Source organism: Eublepharis macularius, chromosome 2, assembly GCF_028583425.1.
Source record: "Eublepharis macularius isolate TG4126 chromosome 2, MPM_Emac_v1.0, whole genome shotgun sequence".
Taxonomy (NCBI): domain Eukaryota; kingdom Metazoa; phylum Chordata; class Lepidosauria; order Squamata; family Eublepharidae; genus Eublepharis; species Eublepharis macularius.
In genome coordinates this window covers 93,863,573-93,887,090 of record NC_072791.1, presented here as the reverse complement: position 1 = coordinate 93,887,090, position 23,518 = coordinate 93,863,573, and the positions used below count along the sequence as shown (strand labels likewise).

General features: G+C 43.3%; 1 protein-coding gene across 2 annotated transcripts in view; it reads left to right on the top strand.

The window, feature by feature from the left end:
- Positions 1 to 23,106, top strand: part of EHF (ETS homologous factor) — an 82,484-nt gene extending 59,378 nt beyond the window's left edge. For both annotated transcript variants that reach the window (XM_054971675.1, XM_054971676.1), the window contains exons 7-9: positions 14,601 to 14,663; positions 17,630 to 17,825; positions 18,378 to 23,106. In XM_054971675.1, coding sequence (XP_054827650.1) covers positions 14,601 to 14,663; positions 17,630 to 17,825; positions 18,378 to 18,477 — 359 coding nt within the window. In that variant the 3' untranslated portion in view covers positions 18,478 to 23,106. The remainder of the gene's footprint in view (positions 1 to 14,600; positions 14,664 to 17,629; positions 17,826 to 18,377) is intronic.
- Positions 23,107 to 23,518: the final 412 nt, after the last annotated feature.

Genomic DNA, 23,518 nt, shown 5'->3' with positions numbered 1-23,518 from the left:
CACCCCCTACCTTCACCCAGCTGGTATTAGGAGCGGAGGAGGTGGCAATGCCAACTCCCCCCACCTTAACCCAGTTGGTATTAGGAGAGGAGCAGGTGGCAATCCTGCCCCATTGAACCAGTTGGGATCAGGAGCGGAGCAGTTGGCAATGCCTGCCCCCCCCTTTTAACCCAGCTGGTAATAGGAGCGGAGCAGATGGCAGTGCCCATCTGCTGCCTTAACCCCCCTGGGATCAGGAGCACAGCAGGGGGCAATGCCTGCCCCCTGCCTTAACCCAGCTGATATTAGGAGCGGAGCAGGTGGCAATGCCCTCCCTTGCCTTAACCCAGCTGGTATTAGTGACGGAGCAGGTAGCAATGCCCACCCACCACCCACCATAACCCATCTGGTATAAGGAGTGGAGCAGGTGACAATGCCCACCCCCCTTAACCCAGCTGGTATTAGGAGTGTAGTAGGTGGCAATGCCCTCCAACTGGTATTAGGAGAGAACAGATGGCAATGCCCCCCTTAACCCAGCTGGTATTAGGAGCGGTGCAGGTGGCAATGGAAGAATCCATGTGTGGAAGCAACTCAGCTCACCACTCCCTGTGACCAGAGCTCTGCGCCTGGAAGCTCCTGACCTGCACTTGCCTTGTGCCCTGCTCTGCTTCTTGATTGATAGGACTCTGACCTCGGCCTGCCTTCTGACTTCCCTTCTGCCTGCTCCTCTCTCTGACTGACGTATTGGTTCTGACACTTGGCCTGACTTCTGGATTCTAGTTTGCTGGCTCCTTGGCTACTGACTTCCTGGCAGCTAACCTCGGGACCATCTGCAGTACCAGTGAGCCACCTGCCTGTCGTGGCCAGCCCTGAGTGCGACACCTGCATCCCTGCCGCCTCCTTCGCCTGCCCGTGTCGGGGCCAAGGAGTTCTTCAACCCCGACATCGGCGGGTGAACAGAGTGCCCAGCTGGGTACCAGGCAGGGAGATGCAGGCCTCTTTCACCCACCGGTGTCAGAGACAAGGAGTTCCTCGGCCCCTACATCAGCGGGTGAAAGGAGCGCCCGGCGGAGCACCTGGTGGAGAGATGCAAGATTGATTCCGGCGCCTCCCAATGTTTTATGGACTTGGGATTTGCCCAGCGAAATCAAGTCCCCATCCGTAGCAAGCAAAGCGCAACCCTGGTTGAAGCTATTGACGGGTGCCTCCTGAAGTCTGGCCCGGTGACCCAGGAGGCATGCCCACTAGTGGTCCGCATCAGAAATCATCAGGACCATCACCTCTGGTTCAACTTGGTGGGCATGCCCCATCATCCAGTGGTATTGGGCATGACCTGGTTGCGACTAAACAACCCTGGTATCAACTGGGATACCCTGACAGTGCAGTTTAATCCCAGATCTGCAGACATACCCTGAACAGTATTGGCTGGCACCAACCCAGGGGAGACGGTCCTACCACTGCAATATGTAGACTACCAGGATGTTTTTGAAGAAAAGGGGGCTGATCAATTGCCTCTCCACGGACCCTACAATCGTGCCATAAACCTTCTCCCCGATAAACCACTTCCCAACGGATGACTCTACTCGTTATCAGAGCCAGAACGAGTAGCCCTAAAGGACTTTTTGGCAAAAAACCCAGAGCGGGGGTTTATCCGACCCTCAACCTCTCTGACGTCAGCACCAGTCTTGTTTGTCAAAAAGCAGGGAGGGGACTTGTGCTTAAGCAATGATTACCAGGCCTTTAATCAGATTACAATCAGAGACCGGTATCCACTGCCTCTGATCCCTGACCTCTTAGACCGGCTTCGGGGAGCAACTCGGTTCACCAAACTAGACCTGCAGGGAGCGTACAACCTCATCCAGATATGGTCGGAGGATGAGTGGAAGACTGCCTTTGGGACTCATTATGGCCAGTTCGAGTACCTGGTAGTGCCATTTGGCCTATGTAATGCAGCAGTGGTATTTCAGCATTTTATTAACGATGTGTTCTGGGACCTCCTCGACCATTATGTCATTGTGTGCTTGGATGACATCTTGATTTACTCCCTCAACCCCGCCAGGCATGGGGAGCATGTGCGCTCTGTACTGAAAAGATTTAGACAGCATGGATTGTATGCCAAGCTCGAAAACTGTGAGTTTGACCAGGAAGGGGTTGAGTTCTTGGGGCACCGGGTGTCCGGCCAAGGATTACAGATGGATCCTGCCACGGCTGAGGCAGTGCTCTCCTGGCAGGCCCCCTAAAACTGTAGAGAGGTCCAGGGCTTTTTAGGGTTTGCGAACTATTTTCATCAGTTCATCCTTGATTTTGCTGCACTGGCCGTCCCCTTGACTCAACTGACATGGCCCTGCTTGCCATTCCAATGGACTCTCTGAAGACCCAGTTTACGACCGGCCTGATCCTTTTATACCCAGATGTGAACCTCCCATTCATTGCGCAGGCTGACGCCTCTGACACTGCTTTGGTGGCGGTCTTAGCGCAAAAACGCTCTCCCCACCAGGTGTTACAACCATGCACTTTCTACTCCTGACAGCTCACCCCAGCCAAACGGAATTACACTATCTGGGAAAGGGAGCTATTGGCCATCAAAGATACCTTTGAGACCTGGTGCCACCATTTGGAGGGAGCTCGGTACCCTGTGGTGGTATATACGGACCACCATAACTTAGAACATCTACAAACCACCCAGAATTTAACACAGTGCCAGATCCGATAGGCGTTGTTCTTCTCCCGCTTCCAGTTTACCATCCAATATATCCCCAGCTCACAGAACAAGTTGGCAGATGCCCTGTCCCGGAAACCCAAGTTCAGCTGGCAGGAGGGAGAGACGCCTCCAGCCATGACCATTCTGGCTCCTGAGCTCTTTGCAGCCCCCAATATCCTGGATGCCCTGCAGGATCAGATCCAGCAAGCTCAAAGTAATGACCCTTGGGCACAACACATCACCCGGGTGCTACAGGACCCTGCTCATCTGGACCCCCCAGGCTACCTCCTGCAACAAGGCCTCCTTACATATGAAGGCTGAGCCTATGTTCCCCCAGGTGCATTAAGAGGGGAGGCACTCCGGCTTACCCATGACGCCCTGGCTGCTGGTACTTTGGGAGGTACAAAACCTTGCACCTGTTATCCAGGGACTTCTGATGGCCCCATATGCAGATGGAGGTGTTTTGCTATGTGCAGTCCTGTGATACGTGCCGACGGGAAGCCAACAGGACTGTTACAACTGCTGCCAACACCCAAGGGGCCCTGGGGAAACCATGTCCATAGATTTTATCACGGACCTGCCGCCCTCTAAAGGGCAGAGGAAAAAACAAACTAGCCGTGAAACCTAAGAAATAATTCTGTTATAATTCCATCAAATTTAAAGCAATACTATAATAAACTTGAACAGGAAAAGCAATGTATACAGGGAAGGTGATTACAAATACAAAAGGCAGGGCATCATATAAATCATTAATCAACAAGAATGCATATACAATATTAAAGTTCTCGTGCCTGAAATTGACCAAAGGTCTGTATAGTAACCACCAAAGTCCCAATAGGTTTGTAACGTGACGATGCGAGAAAAATCTTCAATGCAATTCTTTGGAGGAAAAAATGGTGTATATGGTCTCATAAATTGAGGCAAAGAGAGGCGGCAAGGAAGAAATGATACACAACTGCGACGGGAAGCCAGCAATCTGCCCGTTTCATCTCTTCATCCTGGCAGTCGTTATATCACAGTCCAAGCATATACACTTCCATAAGTCAATCAATTTCTCATCTTTAGCATCCGTCTTTCATTTTGACGCACGTGCGTCAAAATGAAAGACGGACGCTAAAGATGAGAAATTGATTGACTTATGGAAGTGTATATGCTTAGACTGCCAGGATGAAGAGATGAAATGGGCAGATTGCTGGCTTCCCGTCTCTATTTGCTTACCCTCTAAAGGTCATACATGCATTGTAGTGTTTATCAACCTGTTCACCAAGCTGGCCCACTTTGTCCCTTGCCCAACGCTGCCCACAGCCAAAGATCTGGCGTACCTGTATGTCTAAAATGTGTTCCGGCTCCATGGAATTCCACGGCACCTGATTTCAGATCGGGGGGTGCAATTTACTTCTCGCTTCTGGAAGGCCCTCCAGACACTGCTCGAAACTCAGGTTCATCTGTCCGTTGGTTTGCAATTCAGCAACCTTTATTGGCATTACATCCATGTTAACAAAAACACTTGACACAACCATAACTCAGTCTACAAATACACAACTCGCCTCATAGATACAAGATACAAAAATTTAGCTACAATTTCGATAACTTTTTGGTTCTGAGTAGCCAATAGGAAGATAACTTTACATTTATCAGATTTTCCAATTTGCTCTCTCAACAGCGGGTCGATGAGTGTGGGATGTATATCACAGTAATAAGTACAATACAGAAAGATATGTTCTAGGGTTTCTATGTCTTGCTGAGCACAAGTGCATGACCTGTTAGCATATGCTGTTTTATGGAATCTCCCATAAAGTATCGCAGAAGGTAGCACATTAAACCGAGCTAACGAGTAAGCTCTGTGATAATGTGGGACCACTAAACAAGTGAGATATTCTGCCCTATACCCATGGGGTAAAACCCCCAAACCTAGGGGTGAACATCTGCTTATTGCAAGACTCCTGAGATTCTGAATCTCAATGTCAAGGAGTCTTTGTCTGATCTGTGCATAAGCTGATTTTTCTGTGAAGGAAAACAAATCTTCAATATTAATCCCTATTGAGTTATTTTTTTTCCTATGTTGATGGATGACTGAGACTCCATCAGCATGTAAAAGATGAGACTATCCTCATTAGTCTTAAAATGTAAATGTAACCAAAATTTGATAGTATTTATCCATGCTTTAGTCTCAAGGAGTCTTTGATTGGTTTCAAGGGAGATGGCCGTGTAAGACACACACGTGGGAAGGCCCAATATTTTCCGTAGGAAGGTGGGTTGTACTCTTTCTACTTCCTTGTTGAAAGCCATAATCCATATCGGTACAGCATAAAACAGTCCTGCACTATTTTTGTGATTGAATACTCTGATAGCTGCGGGCACAAATTGATTACCCTTGGTGTAAAAGAAGCGAGTGAGTGCAAGTACATTGCAGTTCACAGATTTTATCAATTCCCTCCTATGTGGCTCTGTAATTGAAATAGATTCCTAGGTAACAAAAGCTTTTGACCTGCTCAATCCTGTTACCTCTTATATTCCATTTTAAAGGTTTCCAGGTTTTTGCAAAAAAACATGATTATCGATTTCTCAAAATTCAGGGTCAGTTTGTTTAATTCGCAAAAATCATGACACTGTGATAATAATCTTTTCAAACCATTTGGGGAGAGAGAAAGTAAAACTGCATCGTCTGCATATAAAAGCAGTGGAACATGGATTGGCCCGAGTCTTGGAGCGTGGCCATCTATATCCTCCAGAAAGGGAGCCAGATCATTTATAAAGAGATTGAATAATAGTGGGGCTAAAATACAGCCTTGTTTTACCCCAGTAGTTATTGGAATTTTGGAGGTTAGATCTCCTTCGCGAGAGCATCTAACCCGACACGTAGTGTTTTGATGTAACTTTTTAATCAAAAATGGCAATCTCTTATCAATCCCAGCACTTACAAGCTTCTTCCAAAGTAGTTCTCTTGAAACAGAATCAAAAGCACCCTTGAGATCTAGAAAGGCCACAAACAGTTTGGAGCCTTTCACTTCCTTATATTTATTCACAAGATGGTTTAGCACTACACAGTGATCTAGAGTAGATTTCCCATGACAGAATCCAACTTGTTCTGATCTCAAAATTTTCCGCTCTGACACCCAAGCACTTAGTTTTTTTGCTAAGTGTCCTGCATAAAGTTTCCTGCAATTGACAGGAGGCTAATGGGTCTGTAATTACTCGGGAGTTGGTAATTCGCTTTTTTGAATATTGGCACTAATATTGCGTTTGTCCAGGCATCTGGCATTAACCCTGTCCTGTCTATTTCAGTGAACAGAGTGGCCAAAAAGGGAGCCCACCACTCTGGGAATGCCTTGAACAATTCAGATGGAATTGCATCAGGCCCAGGGGCTTTCCCTGGCTTCAGGTGCTCAATCAGGGATTCTACCTCCTCAGCCTGTACCGGAGGCCATTCAGGACAATCACTCAGATTGAGAGGAGTTTCCTCTCAACTTAAAACTCCACTTTTATAGAAGATTGACAGGAAGTAATCATGCCACTTATTTGCAGTAACAGGACTATTTAAGGCCACCTTCTTACCCAGCGAGTCTGAGACTAATGCCCAGAATTTCTTTGTGTCATTATTTATTGTGGCTTGAAGAAGAAGATCCCAGCGTTTCTGTATGAAAGCTCTTTGCTTGTTTCTAAGGGTTTGATTTAATTGATACTTTAGCTCAAAATAGATTGATGGTGGTCTTGATAAACCACTTCTGGAAGGCCCTCCAGACACTGCTCGGAACTCCGGTTCAACTGTCCTTGGTCCATCACCCACAGTCAGATGGACAGACAGAGAGGACCAGCACCATTTTGGAGCAGTATCTGCACTGCTACATAAACTATCAGCAGGATGACTAGATAAACCTTCTTGCCATGGCAGAGTTTGCGAATAATAATTCAGTGCATGCCTCTACACGTCAGACCCTGTTCCTGGCCACTTACGGATGCCACCCACGTTATTTTCCCAGAACAATGCCAAGTTCACCAGTACCATCGGCAGATGCCTTTGTCCAAGAGCTGCAGGCCCTACATCTGGTTCTGCGGGAACAATTGAACCGGGCCAAACAGGCCTACAAAGCAACTGCAGATCAGCGATGGCAGGAAGGAGAGCTCTTGAAGGTGGGGAAGTCAGTGTGGCTTTCTACTCGGTACATTTGGTCACAGCGGCCCTCCCATAAACTGGACCACCGGTTCATCGGGCCCTATCAAATTACAGCCCAGATCAATCCCGTAGCATACTGTTTGGAGCTCCCGCCAACACTCCGAATCCATCCCATGTTCCATTGCTCTCAGCTCACACCTGTAGCACCTCCATATCCCCTCCGTGAACCTGTACCACTGCCTCCCCCGGTCTTAGTGGATGGACAGGAGGAGTATGAAGTGAAGCGACTTGTGGATTCCTGCTGGTACCGAGGTCATCTGCAGTACCTGGTGGAATGGAAGGGCTATGGACTGGAGAATAGATCATGGGAATCAGCCGAGAACCTCCACGCACCCGTCTCATCCACCAGTTCCACTGGGCCTACCACACTAAATCAGGGCCCTCGAGGGGAGGGGGCCTTGGGAGGGGGGATGGTGTCATGAGTAAGCTTCAGCCTTGACTGGCCACCTTACCTCTTGCTCCAGAGTCCTCCTCAGAAGATGAGCATGAAGAGCCAGCAGGGGCTACTCTAGAGCCAGAGCCAGCCATAGAAGAGCCAGCGGGATCTACTCTGGAGCCAGAGCCAGCCATGACAGCTGCTGCTCCAAAGGAAACTCAGCAGGAGCAGCCAGAAACCTCTGCAGAGGCTGTTAGAGACGAGGAGCAGCCAGAAACCTCTGCAGAGGCTGTTGGAGACAAAGACTCCCCCAGAGCAAAAGAGAAACCTGAGTGCCCTGGGCCAGCTGAGAAGAGGAAAAATAAAGCAGAGACAGCTCTGTTGGAGAGGAGAAAAAGTGCTCGTTTGCAGGCACAGCACCGGCTGGGGCTATTAGGCAAAGAGACAGCACGTGCTCCTCATTAGGACAGTATAAGACAGAGAAGCTGAAGAATCCATGTGTGGAAGCAACTCAGCTCGCCACTCCCTGTGACCAGAGCTCTGTGCCAGGAAGCTCCTGACCTGCCCTTGCCTTGTGCCCTGCTCTGCTTCTTGATTGATAGGACTCTGACCTCAGCCTGCCTTCTGACTTCCCTTCCGCCTGCTCCTCTCTCTGGCTGACATATTGGCTCTTGACACTTGGCCTGATTTCTGGACTCTTGTTTGCCGACTCCTTGGCTACTGACTTCCTGGCAACTAACCTCGGGACCATCTGCAGTACCAGTGAGCCACCTGCCTGTCGTGGCCAGCCCTGAGTGCGACACCTGCATCCCTGCCGCCTCCTTCGCCTGCCCGTGTCGGGGCCAAGGAGTTCTTCAACCCCGACATCGGCGGGTGAACAGAGTGCCCAGCTGGGTACCAGGCAGGGAGATGCAGGCTTATGCCTGCATCCCTGCCGCCTCTTTCACCCACCGGTGTCAGAGACAAGGAGTTCCTCGGCCCCTACATCAGCGGGTGAAAGGAGCGCCCGGCGGAGCACCTGGTGGAGAGATGCAAGCTTATGCCTGCATCCCCACCACCTCCTTCGCCCGCCGGTGTCAGGGCCAAGGAATTCCTCAGCCTCAACATTAGCAGGCAAATGGATCACCCGGCAGGGACTTACAGGTTTATGCCTGCATCCCCGCCGCCTCCTTCACCCACCAGTGTCAAGTCCAAGGAATTCCTTGGCCCTGACATTGGCGGGTGAACAGAACACCCTGTGGAGTGCCTAGTGGGGAGTTGCAGGCTTATGCCTGCATCCCTGTCACCTCCTTTGCCCGCTGGTGTCGGGGCCCAGGAAGGACCTCCTCAGGGCTAAGGAACTCCTCGGCCCCAACCCCGGCGGGCGAAGGAGGTGGCAATGATGCAGGCATAAGTTTGCATGTCTCTGCCAGGCGGTCCCCCATGTGCTCCGTCCCCCCGCAGATGTCGGATTCCCCCCTGCCAGCTGATAGTTTAAATGGCCCTGTCCTGCCACTTGCAAGGAGCAGGGCCCTTTAAATACTCCACAACACCCAGCCCTCCACCCCACCCACTGGCCAGCGAAAGAGGTTGCAGGGATGCAGGCACAAGCCTGTAAATGGTGGGCGAATGACATTGGTGGGTGAACGGAGCATCCAGCGGGGACTTGCAGGCTTATGCCTGCATCCCCACCGCCTCCCTTGCCAGCCTCTGACGGGGCCGAGAAGTTCCCTGGCTCTGATAGTGGTGCCGGCACTCAGCCGCTCCTTGGGGACGCCCCCGACGAGCAGCCGATTCAGGGGTTTAAATACCCCTTTCCCTGCTGCTCACAGCAGCAGGGAAACAGGCATTTAAATTGACCTGAAGCTTCCCGAAGCATTACAAATGCTTCGGGAAGGTTTGCTTCGGGATGTCCAAATCGGGGCCAGCATGCGGGCCCGGTTCGGAAATCCCAAAGCTTTCTGGATCGGGTCTGATTCAGGTATTTTACCCGAATCAGATTCCCGAATCGCACACCCCTAGTCTGTACCTACTTCCCAAACCTCCTTGCCATCTTTTCCCCAGTTCTCCTGTCAGTGTTAAAATTTCTCTCTGTTAAAACTCTATTTCCCAACTCTTCAGGCTCCATCTCTCTTAGCTAGGGTTGAAAAACAGACCTTACCCTTTCCAGCTCATGCTACCTAATCAGATCTGTTGGAGTAGCCTGTTACTCAAAGCTCTTTGATTCTGTGAAGGATTAACCCTTAACAGTCCTGCAGTTGTGTGGACAGCCATTCCAGGCCTTTTAAAACTTACAATCTGTCACATGTGTATTCACTTTTGTTCTCATTTACTGCTTTAAACAAAATAGCTCACATTGTTTTGTTTTTTTAAATTCCTTAATGTCCACCCATTCTCATAAAATGACTGCAAGCTCTTCAAATCACCCTGATAATAGTCAGGCTCAAACTTCCTGTTATGGCGTGTTTATCCTCTTGCTTACTGGGCCTGGAGGGAGGATGGCATGCCAACAGACTGTACAAACTACATTTGTATTTTCTTTAAAAAGAAGTGGCTTATTCCTGAATTATATGCAAAAATTTTAATTTTCTCCCCAAGATTTTGGAAGACACCTGTGTTGATACATGGGTAAAATTTTCAAATCGCCGTCTTCCGTAACTCCTCATAATAAAAAAAACCCCTTTCTGTATAAAAGTGATAAACTCTTGTTTATACATGCATGCAAGAATCAGTTAGCACTTCCATGGCAAAAAGTGATTTTGGCAGATTCAGATTCAAATGTGGAAAAGACTACTCCCCCCACCCCAGACTAGGGTTGCTAGGCTTACCCTGGCAACTGGTGGGAGGGCTGAGGACAAAGGGGTGTGCATGTGATGTAGCAACATTGCCAACAAAGGGTAGCTCTAGAACCCACTGGAATATCTGTGGTAAAATACCAAAGTGACATAACTGTTCTTTGTTTTATTTTTCTCCTGGTGCCAATCGAAGCAGTAGTAGAGATGGGCATGAACTGGAAAAAAACCAAACCGTGCGGTTCATGGTTCGTTGCATTTCACAAACCACGAACTTTCATGAACCTGCCCCAGTTTGTGAACCGGTTCATTTGGTTCGTGAAAACGTCACATCCATGTCAGCAAATCGTCACTTCTGGGTCAGCAGAAGGTCACTTCCAGACCAGCAGAAGGCCACTTCCGGGTCAGCAGAAGGTCTGCAGGAAGTCCATCCCCTGTTGCCTAGGAAACTGATTGATCAGCGCCAGGCTGTCTGCAGTGAGAAACCAAAAAAACGAACCAAACGAACCAGCCTAAAGTTCATGGCAGTTCATTAGAAATGGGCTCTGATGAACCACCAGTTCGCGAACCACGAGCCAGCCCAGTTCGTCACAAACTTTGGTTCGTATTTCAGTTCATCCCATCTCTAAGCAGTAGTGGGCAATGGAGCTTGCCAGTAGGAGGCCTTCTGCCATAGTTGGAGGCCCAGCAAGCCTACCCAAGACATCAATGACACACAGTCAAAATATATTGTTTCAAACTAGGCTTTAAGGTATTCTTTCCTAGGAATCAAAGAGAGTAGCTTTGAATTCCTGGGATTATCTTTCACAAAGCAAAATCCTTAATAATTTGAGGTTTGTTTCAGTTAGGGCAGAAATATCAAGCCTTAATTAGTTTTCATGGCTTTCCCACAAGCTCAGCAAATTATGGAGGAAGATGGTGTCCTCTGAATTTGGCAGTGCAGGAAAAGAGGTAGAGATGTAATAAGCTGATTTTTTCCCAGTGAAGTACCCACATGCTTTCCTTTTTCAGCAGGACCTAATGGAAACCTGCTCTTGTTTATACCTATTTTCCTGGACTGCTTATGAAAGTTCAAAAAAAAAAAAACCTCAGGCAAGTTTGTACATAACCTGGCATTTACTGTAAGGCATTTGCACATGCAAATACATAATTTGCATGGAAAGCAAGCTGTGGTGACTGTTTATTCATGTATGTAGGTGAAAGAATGTGTGTGGGCTTTAAGCTTCCCTGGCATTAAATATCCCACAGGGCAGACACAACAAAGGTTCCTGGAAACTGGATGTCCCACAGATAAATGGAAACTGATTCTCTGCTATAGATTAGGCAGAATTCAGCATATAGATTTCTGCTTAGGAGATAAGCAATAAACAGAGGACATTTTCTATCTTTGTTAAATTAGAATTACCAGCACTCTGAAACTGGATACTTCTTCAAGGCATTTGCATCAATGGAAAAAAATAGCCTGTCTCTAGTATTGCAATCCAAAACAGAGTTACACCCTTCTAAGTCAATTTAATTCAGTGGGCTTAGAAGGGTGTAACTCTGTGTAGGATTGTACTGTTTATGTCTGGCAACAAAACAGATAGTCCCAAGTGCCAAGATTTTCTAATAACATCGGCTTTTTCCCCTGGACTACCTGACATTTTCATTTTCTCAGAAACTGCACTTGCCAGATCATTATATGTTCTGACAGGTGGGTATACGTTACACTAATACCACTACATACAGTTTGCATTATATCTGTTCCAAGATAATAACAGGAGGGTGGGGAGTCTTCAAGGTTATACACCGGACAAAATTCTGGAGAATAAAGAACCAATACAGGAGTTTGTGTTAGGTGTGGCAGGGCTAGCACTCTTGCTACACTTTTGTTTGAAGGAAAATGTTTCCCTCTTATGAATATATCTAATTTTCAGCATGGCTCCATCTGTGGATACTTAAATCTGGAGACTGGGACAATGAACAGACCAGAAGCACATCTTTCTACAACCCTGAGAAAAGCCCCAACATTGCAGAAAAATCTGAAGTCTTAAAAAAAAAAAACCCACTATCGGGTTACTCCCCCCACCCCAACATAATTGAAGCAGCATGTGTAGCTTTAACAAACTAATGTGCTCTCAGTACTTGTTGTTAGGAAATCACAAGATATTGCCAGCCTCAAAGCCCTTTCTAGGGCTGTTTTGGCCTTTCAAGGAGGACTCATTGGGGCTAGGCCCAGCAGCAACCACCAGCAGCTTGCTGCTACAATACTTGCAAGACTTACTCAGGCCCAACTACTTGCTACTGTTCAACAGAAGCCACAACACAAAAGTCAGTGAAGTGTAGTTGTTAGAGTGTTGGGCCACAAATGGGGACATCCATGTTTGAATTCCCACTTTACCATAGAAGCTTACTCAGTGACATTAGGCAAGTTATTCATTCTCATCCTAACTTACCTCACAAGGTTGTTGTGAGGATAAAAAAAAAGAACAGAAGAATGATGTAAGCTGCTTTGGGTCCTCATTGTGGAGAAATAACTGAAGATGGGGACAGATAAATGATAGGCTAATTTGTGGATAGGAATTAAAAGGAAAAAGGGAAAGGGAAGAGAATATGACTGCTGCCAGGAGGAGGGAAAGAGAAAATAGTGTGAGGAGGGGGTACAGTTGGAATTTTGTTGCCCCTCACAAATCCTAGTAGGTTTCTCACCACACAATTAGGCTATGAGGAGGGGAGAGAAATCTGGACTGGGGGAAGATAAAGGTATTATCATTATTATCATTTATTTCATTTCTATACTGCCCATAACCAAAGCTTTCTAGGCAGATTACAATAAGTATAAAACAATAAGGTAGTTTGGTTGGTGAAACGGAAGGATACAAGGAAGCAGGAAAAGGGGAGAGGCTATGGGGGCCTTCAAAGCAGGGGAAAAATAGTGGGGGAGGGGAAATGAGATGCCCCTGAAGTCCTTGTGGGTCCGTCACATGTGGTATTAGGATTTTGAGGTTCCCCAATGAAGGCAATAGGAAGTAGGTTCAGGGCTGACGAAAGGATTACTTGATTCATATATTGCGTGATTAACTTCTGAAATGCACTGCCTTAAGACATGGTGATGGTCACAAGTTATTAAGGCTTTTAAAAAGGATTAGACAAATTCATGAAGAAAGGAATAGGTTTATTGAGATCAATAAGCCTTAGTAGTTAAGTGGAATGTTCATGTTCAGAGGTAGTAAACCTTGGAAGAGCAGGTGCTGAGGTCAGATGGAGAAAAGATATCACCTTAATCTCCTGTTTGTATCTGTTTGTGGAAAGCAAAGTAACTGCTGAGAAGATATTGTTGGGAATCTTGACTACAGTTTTCTATATATGTCCTTACCTCTGCTACATTGTTTTAATTTTTATTGCCACTTTTGGCATGTGTGAACTGCCTTGAGTCTCAGGAGAAGGATGGGATCTAAATATAAAAAATTATCTGGCGACTGTTTTTCATTATTCTTATGTTTGTGTGGTATTAACCACAAAGTGTTTTTTGTTGTATACATTTCCACTATTGGTAACTCAGAGAATCAAAAATGTTAAATGCTCAGTTAAAGCCAAAACTGTAGCTGCAAAGAGGGGCACAAAGTTTGCATAGCTTTAAAGAGCGACAGGAATATTCAGCTTCAGCTGAGTTGCTACTTAAACCCTTTACTAGAGGTAAAGGACCATGATCTTAGATGCAGGACAATCCTATGCAGAAGTTACTGTGCATTAAGATTGCATTGTAAGTAAGTTTTCGATGACTGATGTAATGTGTTATACATGGGGCTGCACTTCAAAAGATTTCAGAAACGTCTATTGGCTTAGAATATGGCATCCCATCTATTAGTTGGAGCCAGGTGTCAAGTGCATGAAATGCCTGTGTTGTTGGATTCTTCTCTGACTGCCTGTTTGTGCCTAGATAAAATCAAGGTGCTGGTTTCAGTCTTTAAAATGATAAATAATCAGGGCCCAGGTTAACTCAGTGAATGTCCCTCCCCATGTTTTTATTTCTCAGTTAAGTTTATCTTGTTAATTTATTGTTCAATATGGTAAAGTTCTTAGCTGTTAAGTTTAGTAATGTTAACTGTATTATGATATTTTCTCCCCAGTGATATCTGTCTTGCCTGTCAGTTGGTGTTTCTAAGAACTCAGTGAAGACATTTTGTATTCTGCCAAGTCTTTTATGGTTTTAGAGCTTGCTAATTTTGTAATATTGCTGCTGTTTTATTTTTATATTGATTTTACTTGTTATTGAATTTTGATGCATCTTAATAATATTTTTATTATTATTGTAAGCCTGTTGAAGAACTATTTTTAAAAAGCTCTAAGCAATAATTGTTAAAATGGTGACAAATCATGAGATCATGCTGGTTGTGCAATCTCTTCCATGAATGCCATTAGATTATCATATGAAAAACTTTCCAGTCTAAATATATCCTCAGTGTTTTTATCCTGTTGATGTAACAAGAATCTGTCCATTTGGTCTGTGTCATCAATTAAAAAACAGATTTGTTCCACAATTTTCAGTAATCCCTTTTTAGAGCCAGATTTAATGCAATTTTGGATACAATGCAAAGTGACCCATTTTTTCTGTTACAGAAGATTCTACAGATGTGAAAAAAACACAAGACCACCTCCCAAAATCTCACAGCAAGAAACACAGTAAGTGAGTTATACAGAGTTGTCACAATGCGCGGAAGCTGATTACACAGTAAGAGAGAAAAGGAAAAAAATTGAGCAGAAAATTCTGAATGTAGACTACATGGATTTAAATGGTGCCACAAATAAGATTACTGTCCATCACACTTTGTTGCTGTTCCAAGAAGAATGTGCATCCTGGTATTAGTCCTAGGCATGCATATACCCATTCCCTTTGCTGCAGTGAAAAAACAACTAATGAACTTGGCTGGATCATATTTACCTGAATGCAGCAGCTCCTTGACCTACTAATTTTAGCACGTTGACTCCAGGGTTTGATCATCTGTATTCAAAATAAATATTTATTTACTATATTTTATTCCATCATTATTCTAAGCACCTGGGGAAGGTATACATTTCCCCCATTTTATCCTCACCACTGCTCTGTGGGATATATGAGGCTGAGACCAAGACTGACTAGCCTAAGGTGACCCAGCGAGGCTTATGACTATGTGGGAATTAGAAAGCTCTAAACAATACTCCAACAGGCTAATCACTTAAACCACACTGGCACAGTACACCCCAATTCATTCGTTAGTTTCTTTTCATTTAAAGGCACTCTTACAAATAGTTGCTTGGTTTCATACTTTTTCTTAGCTCAAAGCAGAAAACAGTAATTGAAATTTAATGAATAAGTTTGAGTTTGCTTTTACACTCCATGTTACTGATATGATTCCCATTTAAAGGAATGACATGCTAGCCAAGGTTCACAAAAATGTCTTACAATGGTCAAGGATTCATTTTTCTACTATTTAAAGATTCTCTAATAGCATTCTTGGGAGCAATTTTAATGAAGTCACAACAGTCCCTTTTTCTGTACGAAGGAACTGAGCCCCCCCAAACAGGGAAGTGGTAGGTAGGCAATACAGTTCATGGTGCTGGAGAAGGGGAGGGTGTTAATTCCTTTCCTCCACACCAATTCCCTGATCAAAAAAATGCTCCCCAAGTTGCTTTTACTTCCAAAGGGAAACAATACAAGAACTGACCTTCACTCTTCTCCGCTGAAGCTAATCTTTCTAAATGGCCTTGAGGTGTAAGATCAGTGGGATAACAATATTTTAATGACTAAAAAAATGAAAGCAACCCAGAGGGGGCTAGTTTTGACTGGAGAAGTAATGGGGTGGGTGAGTGACTACCCCTTCCTGCCATTTATGCTAAATTCACTACTTTGTATAAATCATTTCAAGAACAGAAATTAGGATAATATAAATAAACTCTAGTCATCCCCCATTATTTAGATACACTTGCTGCATTCAAGCATGATTTTTCATTATGAAAATGGGCCTTGCAAGTTTGTGGGTTCACACTCATTTCTTCCATCCAGGGTTGCCAGGCCACCACCAGCCTGGCAACCAGGGAGATTAGGAGGCACAAAAGAGGGGCAGCCATCAGCAATAGGGTGATGTCACTAGGGATGTGTGATTCAGTATTTCCAACCCAAATATATACCACCCCAAACCCTTTTTTGTATTATTTCAGTATAGCCTTATATATCCGGCTTATACGGGGATATTCGGATAAACCAGTATTTACATTCCTGAATAATCTGGATATATTCAGGAATGTCTGATTTTGAAGATTGCAGTAGCTTGTTCCTCCCTCCCCTTTGCAGATTTCCCAGGCTTCCCAAACAACATGAGGATGGGGCAGGAAGGCAATACTGTGTTAGTACTGCTTGCTTGTCATGTGCCATTGCAAAATCTGACTGCTGCCTTGGTATTACTGACTTGCTAGGTTGGATGCTGGGATTCTCTGATTTGTTGGTGATTCTATTGAGCTTGCATTGGCCCTGGGTTCTGTCTGGCATCTTTGAATGATACTGGTTCTGTAGGACTTGTAACAGTGTCTATTGCTTCAGTTTGATTCTGCTGTGATTCTCTGCTATGACATTGGTTCTAGTGGGCTTTGTTGGTCCTGTTTACACTGGGTGGTTTTTGGTCATTGGTTGCTGTTGTGTGTTTGGATAAGGCTTCTTGTGTCCTGGAGAAAACCTTGGGTGTTTTCCCCCATAGGAAACAATGGAGAATGGATGGGGACAGCTTGTTCAGCTTGGATCTAAATATTGGGAATACCGAATATATGTAGTATTCTGGACACCAAAATCCAATTATTATTTTTTTTAGTACAGACCCCTAGATGTCACATCTGGTGAAAACTCAGAGGTGGCATCAGTAATCTCTAGGAATCCCCAGAAACTCTATGATTTTACAGTGATTCCTAGAAATGTATGATGTCACTTCCAGTTTTCCCCAAAAGTGACCTCACACCATTGCTTCTAGCTGCCCCCATATCCTGCCACTGCTCTCCTGGTCCTGAGATTCCTGTGACTGGCAACCCTACTTCCATCCCTCATGTGAAATTCTGGAATTGTTTGCTGGTGTCAAGCAACCCACTGTTTGTCATTACTTCTAAATTACAAATTATATTATTTTCCCCTTGGCTACAGACCAGGATTCTAAACCTGAATTAAAACATGAGGCCAAGGAATTCCAAGGCCTATTCATATAACAGCAAGATATGATTTGTCACTACATGTGAATGCAGGCTTTATTAAGATTTAAGGACATGTCACTTTCTGTATGTTCATCTTCACATATACTTACCTTTTCATAAACAAGTTATGATTTTATCTTGCTAGAGTAAACTGAAAATTTGCAGTTCAAAGCCATTTTTGTTGTTCTGCTTAAAAATATACTAATTGGGAATTAATAATATAATATGAAATAAAACTATATGGATTCTTTGTCTTGAATGTATGTCTGTGCACACAAGCTGCAACGATCATTTGCTCCCAATCTTATATAGACAAATCTGTCTCTATATATTGGGCAGCCAATAGTCTCCTTTTAAAAATAGTATCAAAAATCCTCTCACATATGGAAATGTTTTCTCTCCAAGTAAGTTTTTCTTCTAATACCATTTTATATTAGCTCCTAGAGGAACTCACTTGTGGGAATTCATACGAGACATTCTCCTCCATCCGGAGAAGAACCCAGGGTTAATTAAATGGGAAGACCGGACTGAAGGCATCTTCCGATTCCTAAAATCAGAGGCAGTGGCTCAACTGTGGGGAAAGAAGAAGAACAATAGCAGCATGACTTATGAGAAACTCAGCCGTGCCATGAGGTAACAAGAGCAAAAATGTTTTACTTAGTTTAGATATCTACTGTGTGTGGTATGTTTGATACATTAAAAAGACCAGTGAACTATAATCACAGGACTATCACATACTGTAAAGTCGAAAAACTTGAAATATGATGAGGCAAGTTACTTTCATTATATGAACATCTCTCTGAAGTGTTTCTGCCCCATGTGAAAGACACAAGATGCAATCTGAGGGTTGAATCTAACCAAAGCATTTCTGTGGATCGGATATCCACCCGCTGAATGTGACTGTCATTCCTCCCCCTGCACCCCCAAAATGCCCCCGCAATGCTGTTCTTTTATGTCCCCTATAACTGCTTGATACAGGAGTTGTAATACAACACAATCAACACACTCTGTGGCGAACAGTGATGTTGCATTCTATGACACTGAAATGTTACTTGGAACCTGGTTCTGTGGCTATTAGCGTTATTGCTAAATGAGTGCAATCCCAAGAATATTAGAGATGTGTAAATCTTACGTAAATCAGTCAGATAGTTTTTATACATCTGACAAAATGATTTTTTTTAACAGGTACTATTACAAAAGAGAAATTCTTGAAAGAGTTGATGGCCGAAGACTGGTATATAAATTTGGGAAGAATGCCCGTGGATGGAGAGAAAATGAGAACTAGAGACACCTTTTAAAATCAAATCAAACTATCCACATCATAACCAAAATGGATTTCTTGTGGATGTAAATATTTCAAAGACACTTTTCTTCTATTTATGTACAAAATGGGGGAGGGGGGATCTAATTCTACTGGGAAGAAGGAATATTGCAGTTTATTGGTGTTAAAATTATTTTATTTGAAATATGTCCTTCTGTGGGGAAAAGCGTACACAGATTTCTGTGACCTATGATAGCTCTGTATGAATGTGTTTGGTGATGTGTTTGCCTTTCTTGTGAAGACTTTGTATTCCAGGCGAAATGTGATTTACCACAATGCTGTGAGAGATGCATGCAATGAGAGGGAATCATAGGGCATTACTTTTTACTTAGGTGCTTACAAATAAGGCCTGTTGTTTTCATCATATGAGAGAAAAGAGGGCTTTGCTTTTATTTCATTGCAACGTTTGCTTGAAGGCATTGGCTCAACGCAAATCATGTATCTGTTCTCAGGGACAGCTGCGTAGGAATAGGAAGGAAACAAATGGAATCTATGGACTGTGACTTTTGTTGGCCATGTAGTACTATACTCCTCCTTCATTTATGATCCACAGTTTAGGGATGGCCAGAAGCTTTTGATTCTTGAAAGGAAGATACATTAATAACTGTCATGTACCTACAAAAGATCCATGACCTTAGTGAAAGGGGCTTTTTAAGGGCTTTTGGAAATCATAGTTCACTGAGCTTTGGCTCACATTACAATTTCCCAGGCTGTGGTCATTAGCAGTATGTTGGAGGATCAAGGACAGTCACAGTGCCAAAATTCTTTGGGAAGGTCAATTGTACAGTGAAATCTATAGTGTAACTATCATATGGGGAAAGCCAATGAGGGTTTGGAAACCCAGCCTTAAATCCCATTAGAGGTATAAAAATCAATACACTATCTCATAGCCTAACAATCTCATTTTTGTGAAGCCAAAATGCAACTTTGAGCTCTTTGAACAAAGGGCAGGATACAAATGTGACAAAAATGTTGCCAAAAATCAATAAATGAAATGTCTGACACAACGTGTGAGCAACAATAACATTAGCCTAGTTTCCCCTAGATTAATCACCATATTTAAACTGTAAAACTTCATATAAGGAAATTAAATTAAGTGCTGCCCAATATTGAAGGGGGAAATCATCTACTTGGAAATCTAGGATATCAAAAAGAAAGCTAAGCTAGAACAGTTCTCTCAGATGTCTAGTTTGTATTTAGAAGAATTTGGGGCGGGGGGAAGAACAGTAATTTGAATTCTGACTGGTAATTTAAGTAAATACAAAGGTACACTCCTCTTCCCCCTTCCTTTACAGAAAAAACACACATAGGCATGCCATAGAAACAATATTTTCTCATATACTGTTCCTACCAAAGCTGTCACCATCCATTACAGTCATGTGACATTTTTTAACTTTACAGAACGTGGGTGTAGGCAGATTTATCATATTTACAGATGAAGTCGTAAGAATCCAATCTTCCAAGCAAACTACTTCCTTTGTCTTTTTCTAGATTGGACATTTCTTTTTTCTCTAAATGCACCTTTCCCTCCTCATTAATTTACATCTTGCTTCCCGTTTATAACTTTCTCAATCCTATGGCATCCAGTTGATTCTTTAACTCTGATTCTTGATTCTTTAACTCTGTATCAATGATAAATAATGGACAATTCATCACTACCTTGTGCCTAGGTTGTATGGAACTACTGAAAAGGCATTGTTACTCTTTAATATATGCCATTTATTCAATTTAAATGTATCCAATTTTGTTCCAAAGAATAAAATACACTCAGTGGGTAAATGAATACTTTTTAATGAATCAGCTCCTGGGGATCAGAGAATGAGTATGATAGGACCTTCTTCAGGTAGCATGAGAAGATAAATGACTTTACATACACAAAACAAAAAATGACAGATATTCATATTTAAGGACCCAACCTGCCTCCATCCTAAGGAGCCTTCCTCCAACTTAAACAGAAGAGCTTCAAACTTTGGCCGTTTCCACACTACTCACCTTCTGGAATGCTGCAGAATGTCGCAAAAAACCGCAGAAAATAGCGTCTTCTCGTGTGAGTTTTGTGCGATGTCGCTCAAAACTTGTGCGAGAAGACGCTATCTTCTGCGGTTTTTTCACGATGTTCTGCAGCATTCCAGATGAAGTAGTGTGGAAATGGCCCAAATTTGGTGGAGAAGTAAGGTAGGGTTGGATCCAACCTCATGGCTGGATGAGTTGGATTTAATCTACATCTTTTTTTGTTTTAGAAACTGTTGATGTAATCCATAGTGATTGGTGCTGCTATTTCACTTTCTCTCAAGCTAGGTCACACAGATCATGTGGTAATTACTTACAATTATTTCATTATGCAAAAGCTGCATTTTTGTGGAATCCCATGGGAAATGACAATATTACAATACTTATGCTACCAGCAGCAACTCTCTGTTTTGGAGGGGTATAAGGATTCAATTGCAAAGTGTTTGTGAATATTAAGAACATATCTGCACTACAGCTTTAAAACAGTTAATAGTCTGTTTAAAGAAATTATCATTCTTTATCCCCAGAAAATGCTGGGAGAGGACCTAGGAATTTTTTGCACCTTCAACATACTGTATTTGTTTGGGGGAACTGCTGTTAAAATCGATGTGTGTAGTATAGCATATTGAGTATAGAATGGATGATTTTAGAATGTGTATGTGTAATATGTAGCAAATAATGTCTCTTTATGAGTCAGTTTCAACCTCAGATGAATTATTTATTAAAGACTAAAAATTGTAGATTCAGATATTTTCTAGTAATGCGAAGTACTAGGTAAGCAGACCAAAACATTCATTACACTTTCATATCTGGGTTTTTCTACCATTGCTTATGTTTGTGTAGGTTGCTCGTTTGGGACTCAAATCCATGTGGCTTTCCAAGTTCCAGTGCTTCAGGACCATTACTTTCAATAGGGAATCTATTGGAGGGTCTGGGGCAGCTGTTTATATAGATAACTGAGTTAAATTTTCACAGAACATAGTTCTCCCTCTCTTCTCCTAAGTTCAGTAAACTGAACACAGGGATTCAATGTTATAACTCCCCCAATGTAGATGCCTTTCGGCAGAGGCGCAGTTCTCTGCACTGACTGTTATCATAACAAAATGGCTCTGGCTACGAGCATTAAAAAAAAAAAAACCCTGTCTGCATTCATTTCATTTTCCTTCTCTTACAGTGACTAACTGACAATTCAAAAAAATTACCTTTCCTCAGAAAACTCTGTGTTTGTCATCCTTGTTGGAGTATGTTGTTTGTTTCACAAAGTGAGAAAGGAGAATGGCAGCTTTGCAATTACTCCCTATGGTAGACTTTTTCAGAAGGGCTGGAGTGGTTGTTTTTCAACAGAATGATGCCACAATTGCAGCAGAGCTAAGGCTGCCTGTTCACTAAAGAACACCCAAGTTTCAAGCAGATTGGTCCAAGGGTTCCAGTTCTGTGGGCTACTGAACAAGGTGCCCCCAGCCAAGATAATTGCAAGAAAAAAATGATCCTCCCCCACAAAGGGAGGGGAAGAAGCAGTGAGCAAGAAGCTTTGCAATTATTCCATATGGGTGACTTTTTCAGAGGTAGAATTGGTTTCCAACAAATTTTCAAGTAAATTGGACCAAGGGTTCTAATTCTGTGGTCCACTGAACAAGGCGCCCCTGGCTGTTATGTGGAGGAGGGGAGGGCTCTGCCCCCACAAAGGAAGGAACAAATGAGAATGGCAGCTCTCTGCAGCTCATCTCCAAACATCATTGATTGAGATTTTTAAGGGGAAGAGTTTTTGTAATTCCCAGGCATCTTGGATTTGTGTTACCATTCCAGAAAATCATGAAAATTACCTGAAACAGTGGTTTCCATGTATATCTTCAGGTCAGGAATTTCATAATGCACACCCCTATTAAGCACTTCAAATAGAGAGTTTGACATATGATTTCATAATTCCATAGGTTTGGGAACAGAGGCCAGGTAACGTTTACTTTGCCTTAAACAGAGAGATATTAACTGCTGAAGGTCTTGCCAAACACATTAAAGTCCCTGCCGAAGATGAAGCTTTTACCAGTTCTAACAAACAGGATAAAATGAAGACATGAAGGTTTATATTAGACTGCTGTTTATATGTAAAGGAATTTCTGAGATTGTTCATTTAATATATTTGAAAAAAATGGAGTGGTTTTTTTTTTGCTTTTACACTGGTAGGATTATATGGACTTTTTTGTAGTATACTTTTTCATATGTATAAATCTCTCATTATAAAAGAGTTTCCTGTATTTATATGGTTGCAAGCAAAATCATGGTGTAAAAGAGTATGTTGATATACTCTGCAATTTCTCTTAGCATGGGTAGTGCAGCCCAAGCCTATACATGTTTACTCAGAAGTAAGTCACATTGATTTCAATGGACTTCCTCCCTGGTAGGATTTCAGTCTTAGTGAGTTTCTCCTGGGAGCTGACTGCTTATATGCCAACTTTACTGTTGCTGGGGAAATTGATAGTGACAGCTTGGTTTTGCACCTCCAGTGTTTAATATTTTTCACAATACAAAATGTTGTGGGATATTTTGTAATGCACTAAATAAATAAATATTTCAAAGTAAAGACAACCACAGAAGTGCCACTGAATTCTAAATACTGATTTTGTTTACTTTTGTTCTATAAATGTCAGTTAACAATAATCTGAACCCCCTCCCCAGAAAGTGCTCGAGAATGAAGTGATATAATGTATACGCTTTTAAATATTCTTTAAATAAACAGAATGAAGTGATAGAGATATTAGAAGGCATAACGACTAAGAAAAGAGAAACAGGGCAAGCTGAGGAAACTCCACCGTTCTGACGTTTTGAAAGCTTCAGTAGAAAGCTGCCAGTAGGGTCTTGTCTGAACATGCGGAACTAGTGTGTGACCCTTTCTATCATATGCCTCTTACTCTTTATGGAAAACTGAGCATGTTTGAAACAATAGTTGTGGTTGTGAAGTATACAAATGAATGTGTGGAAGGGGGTGGCATGTCCTCTG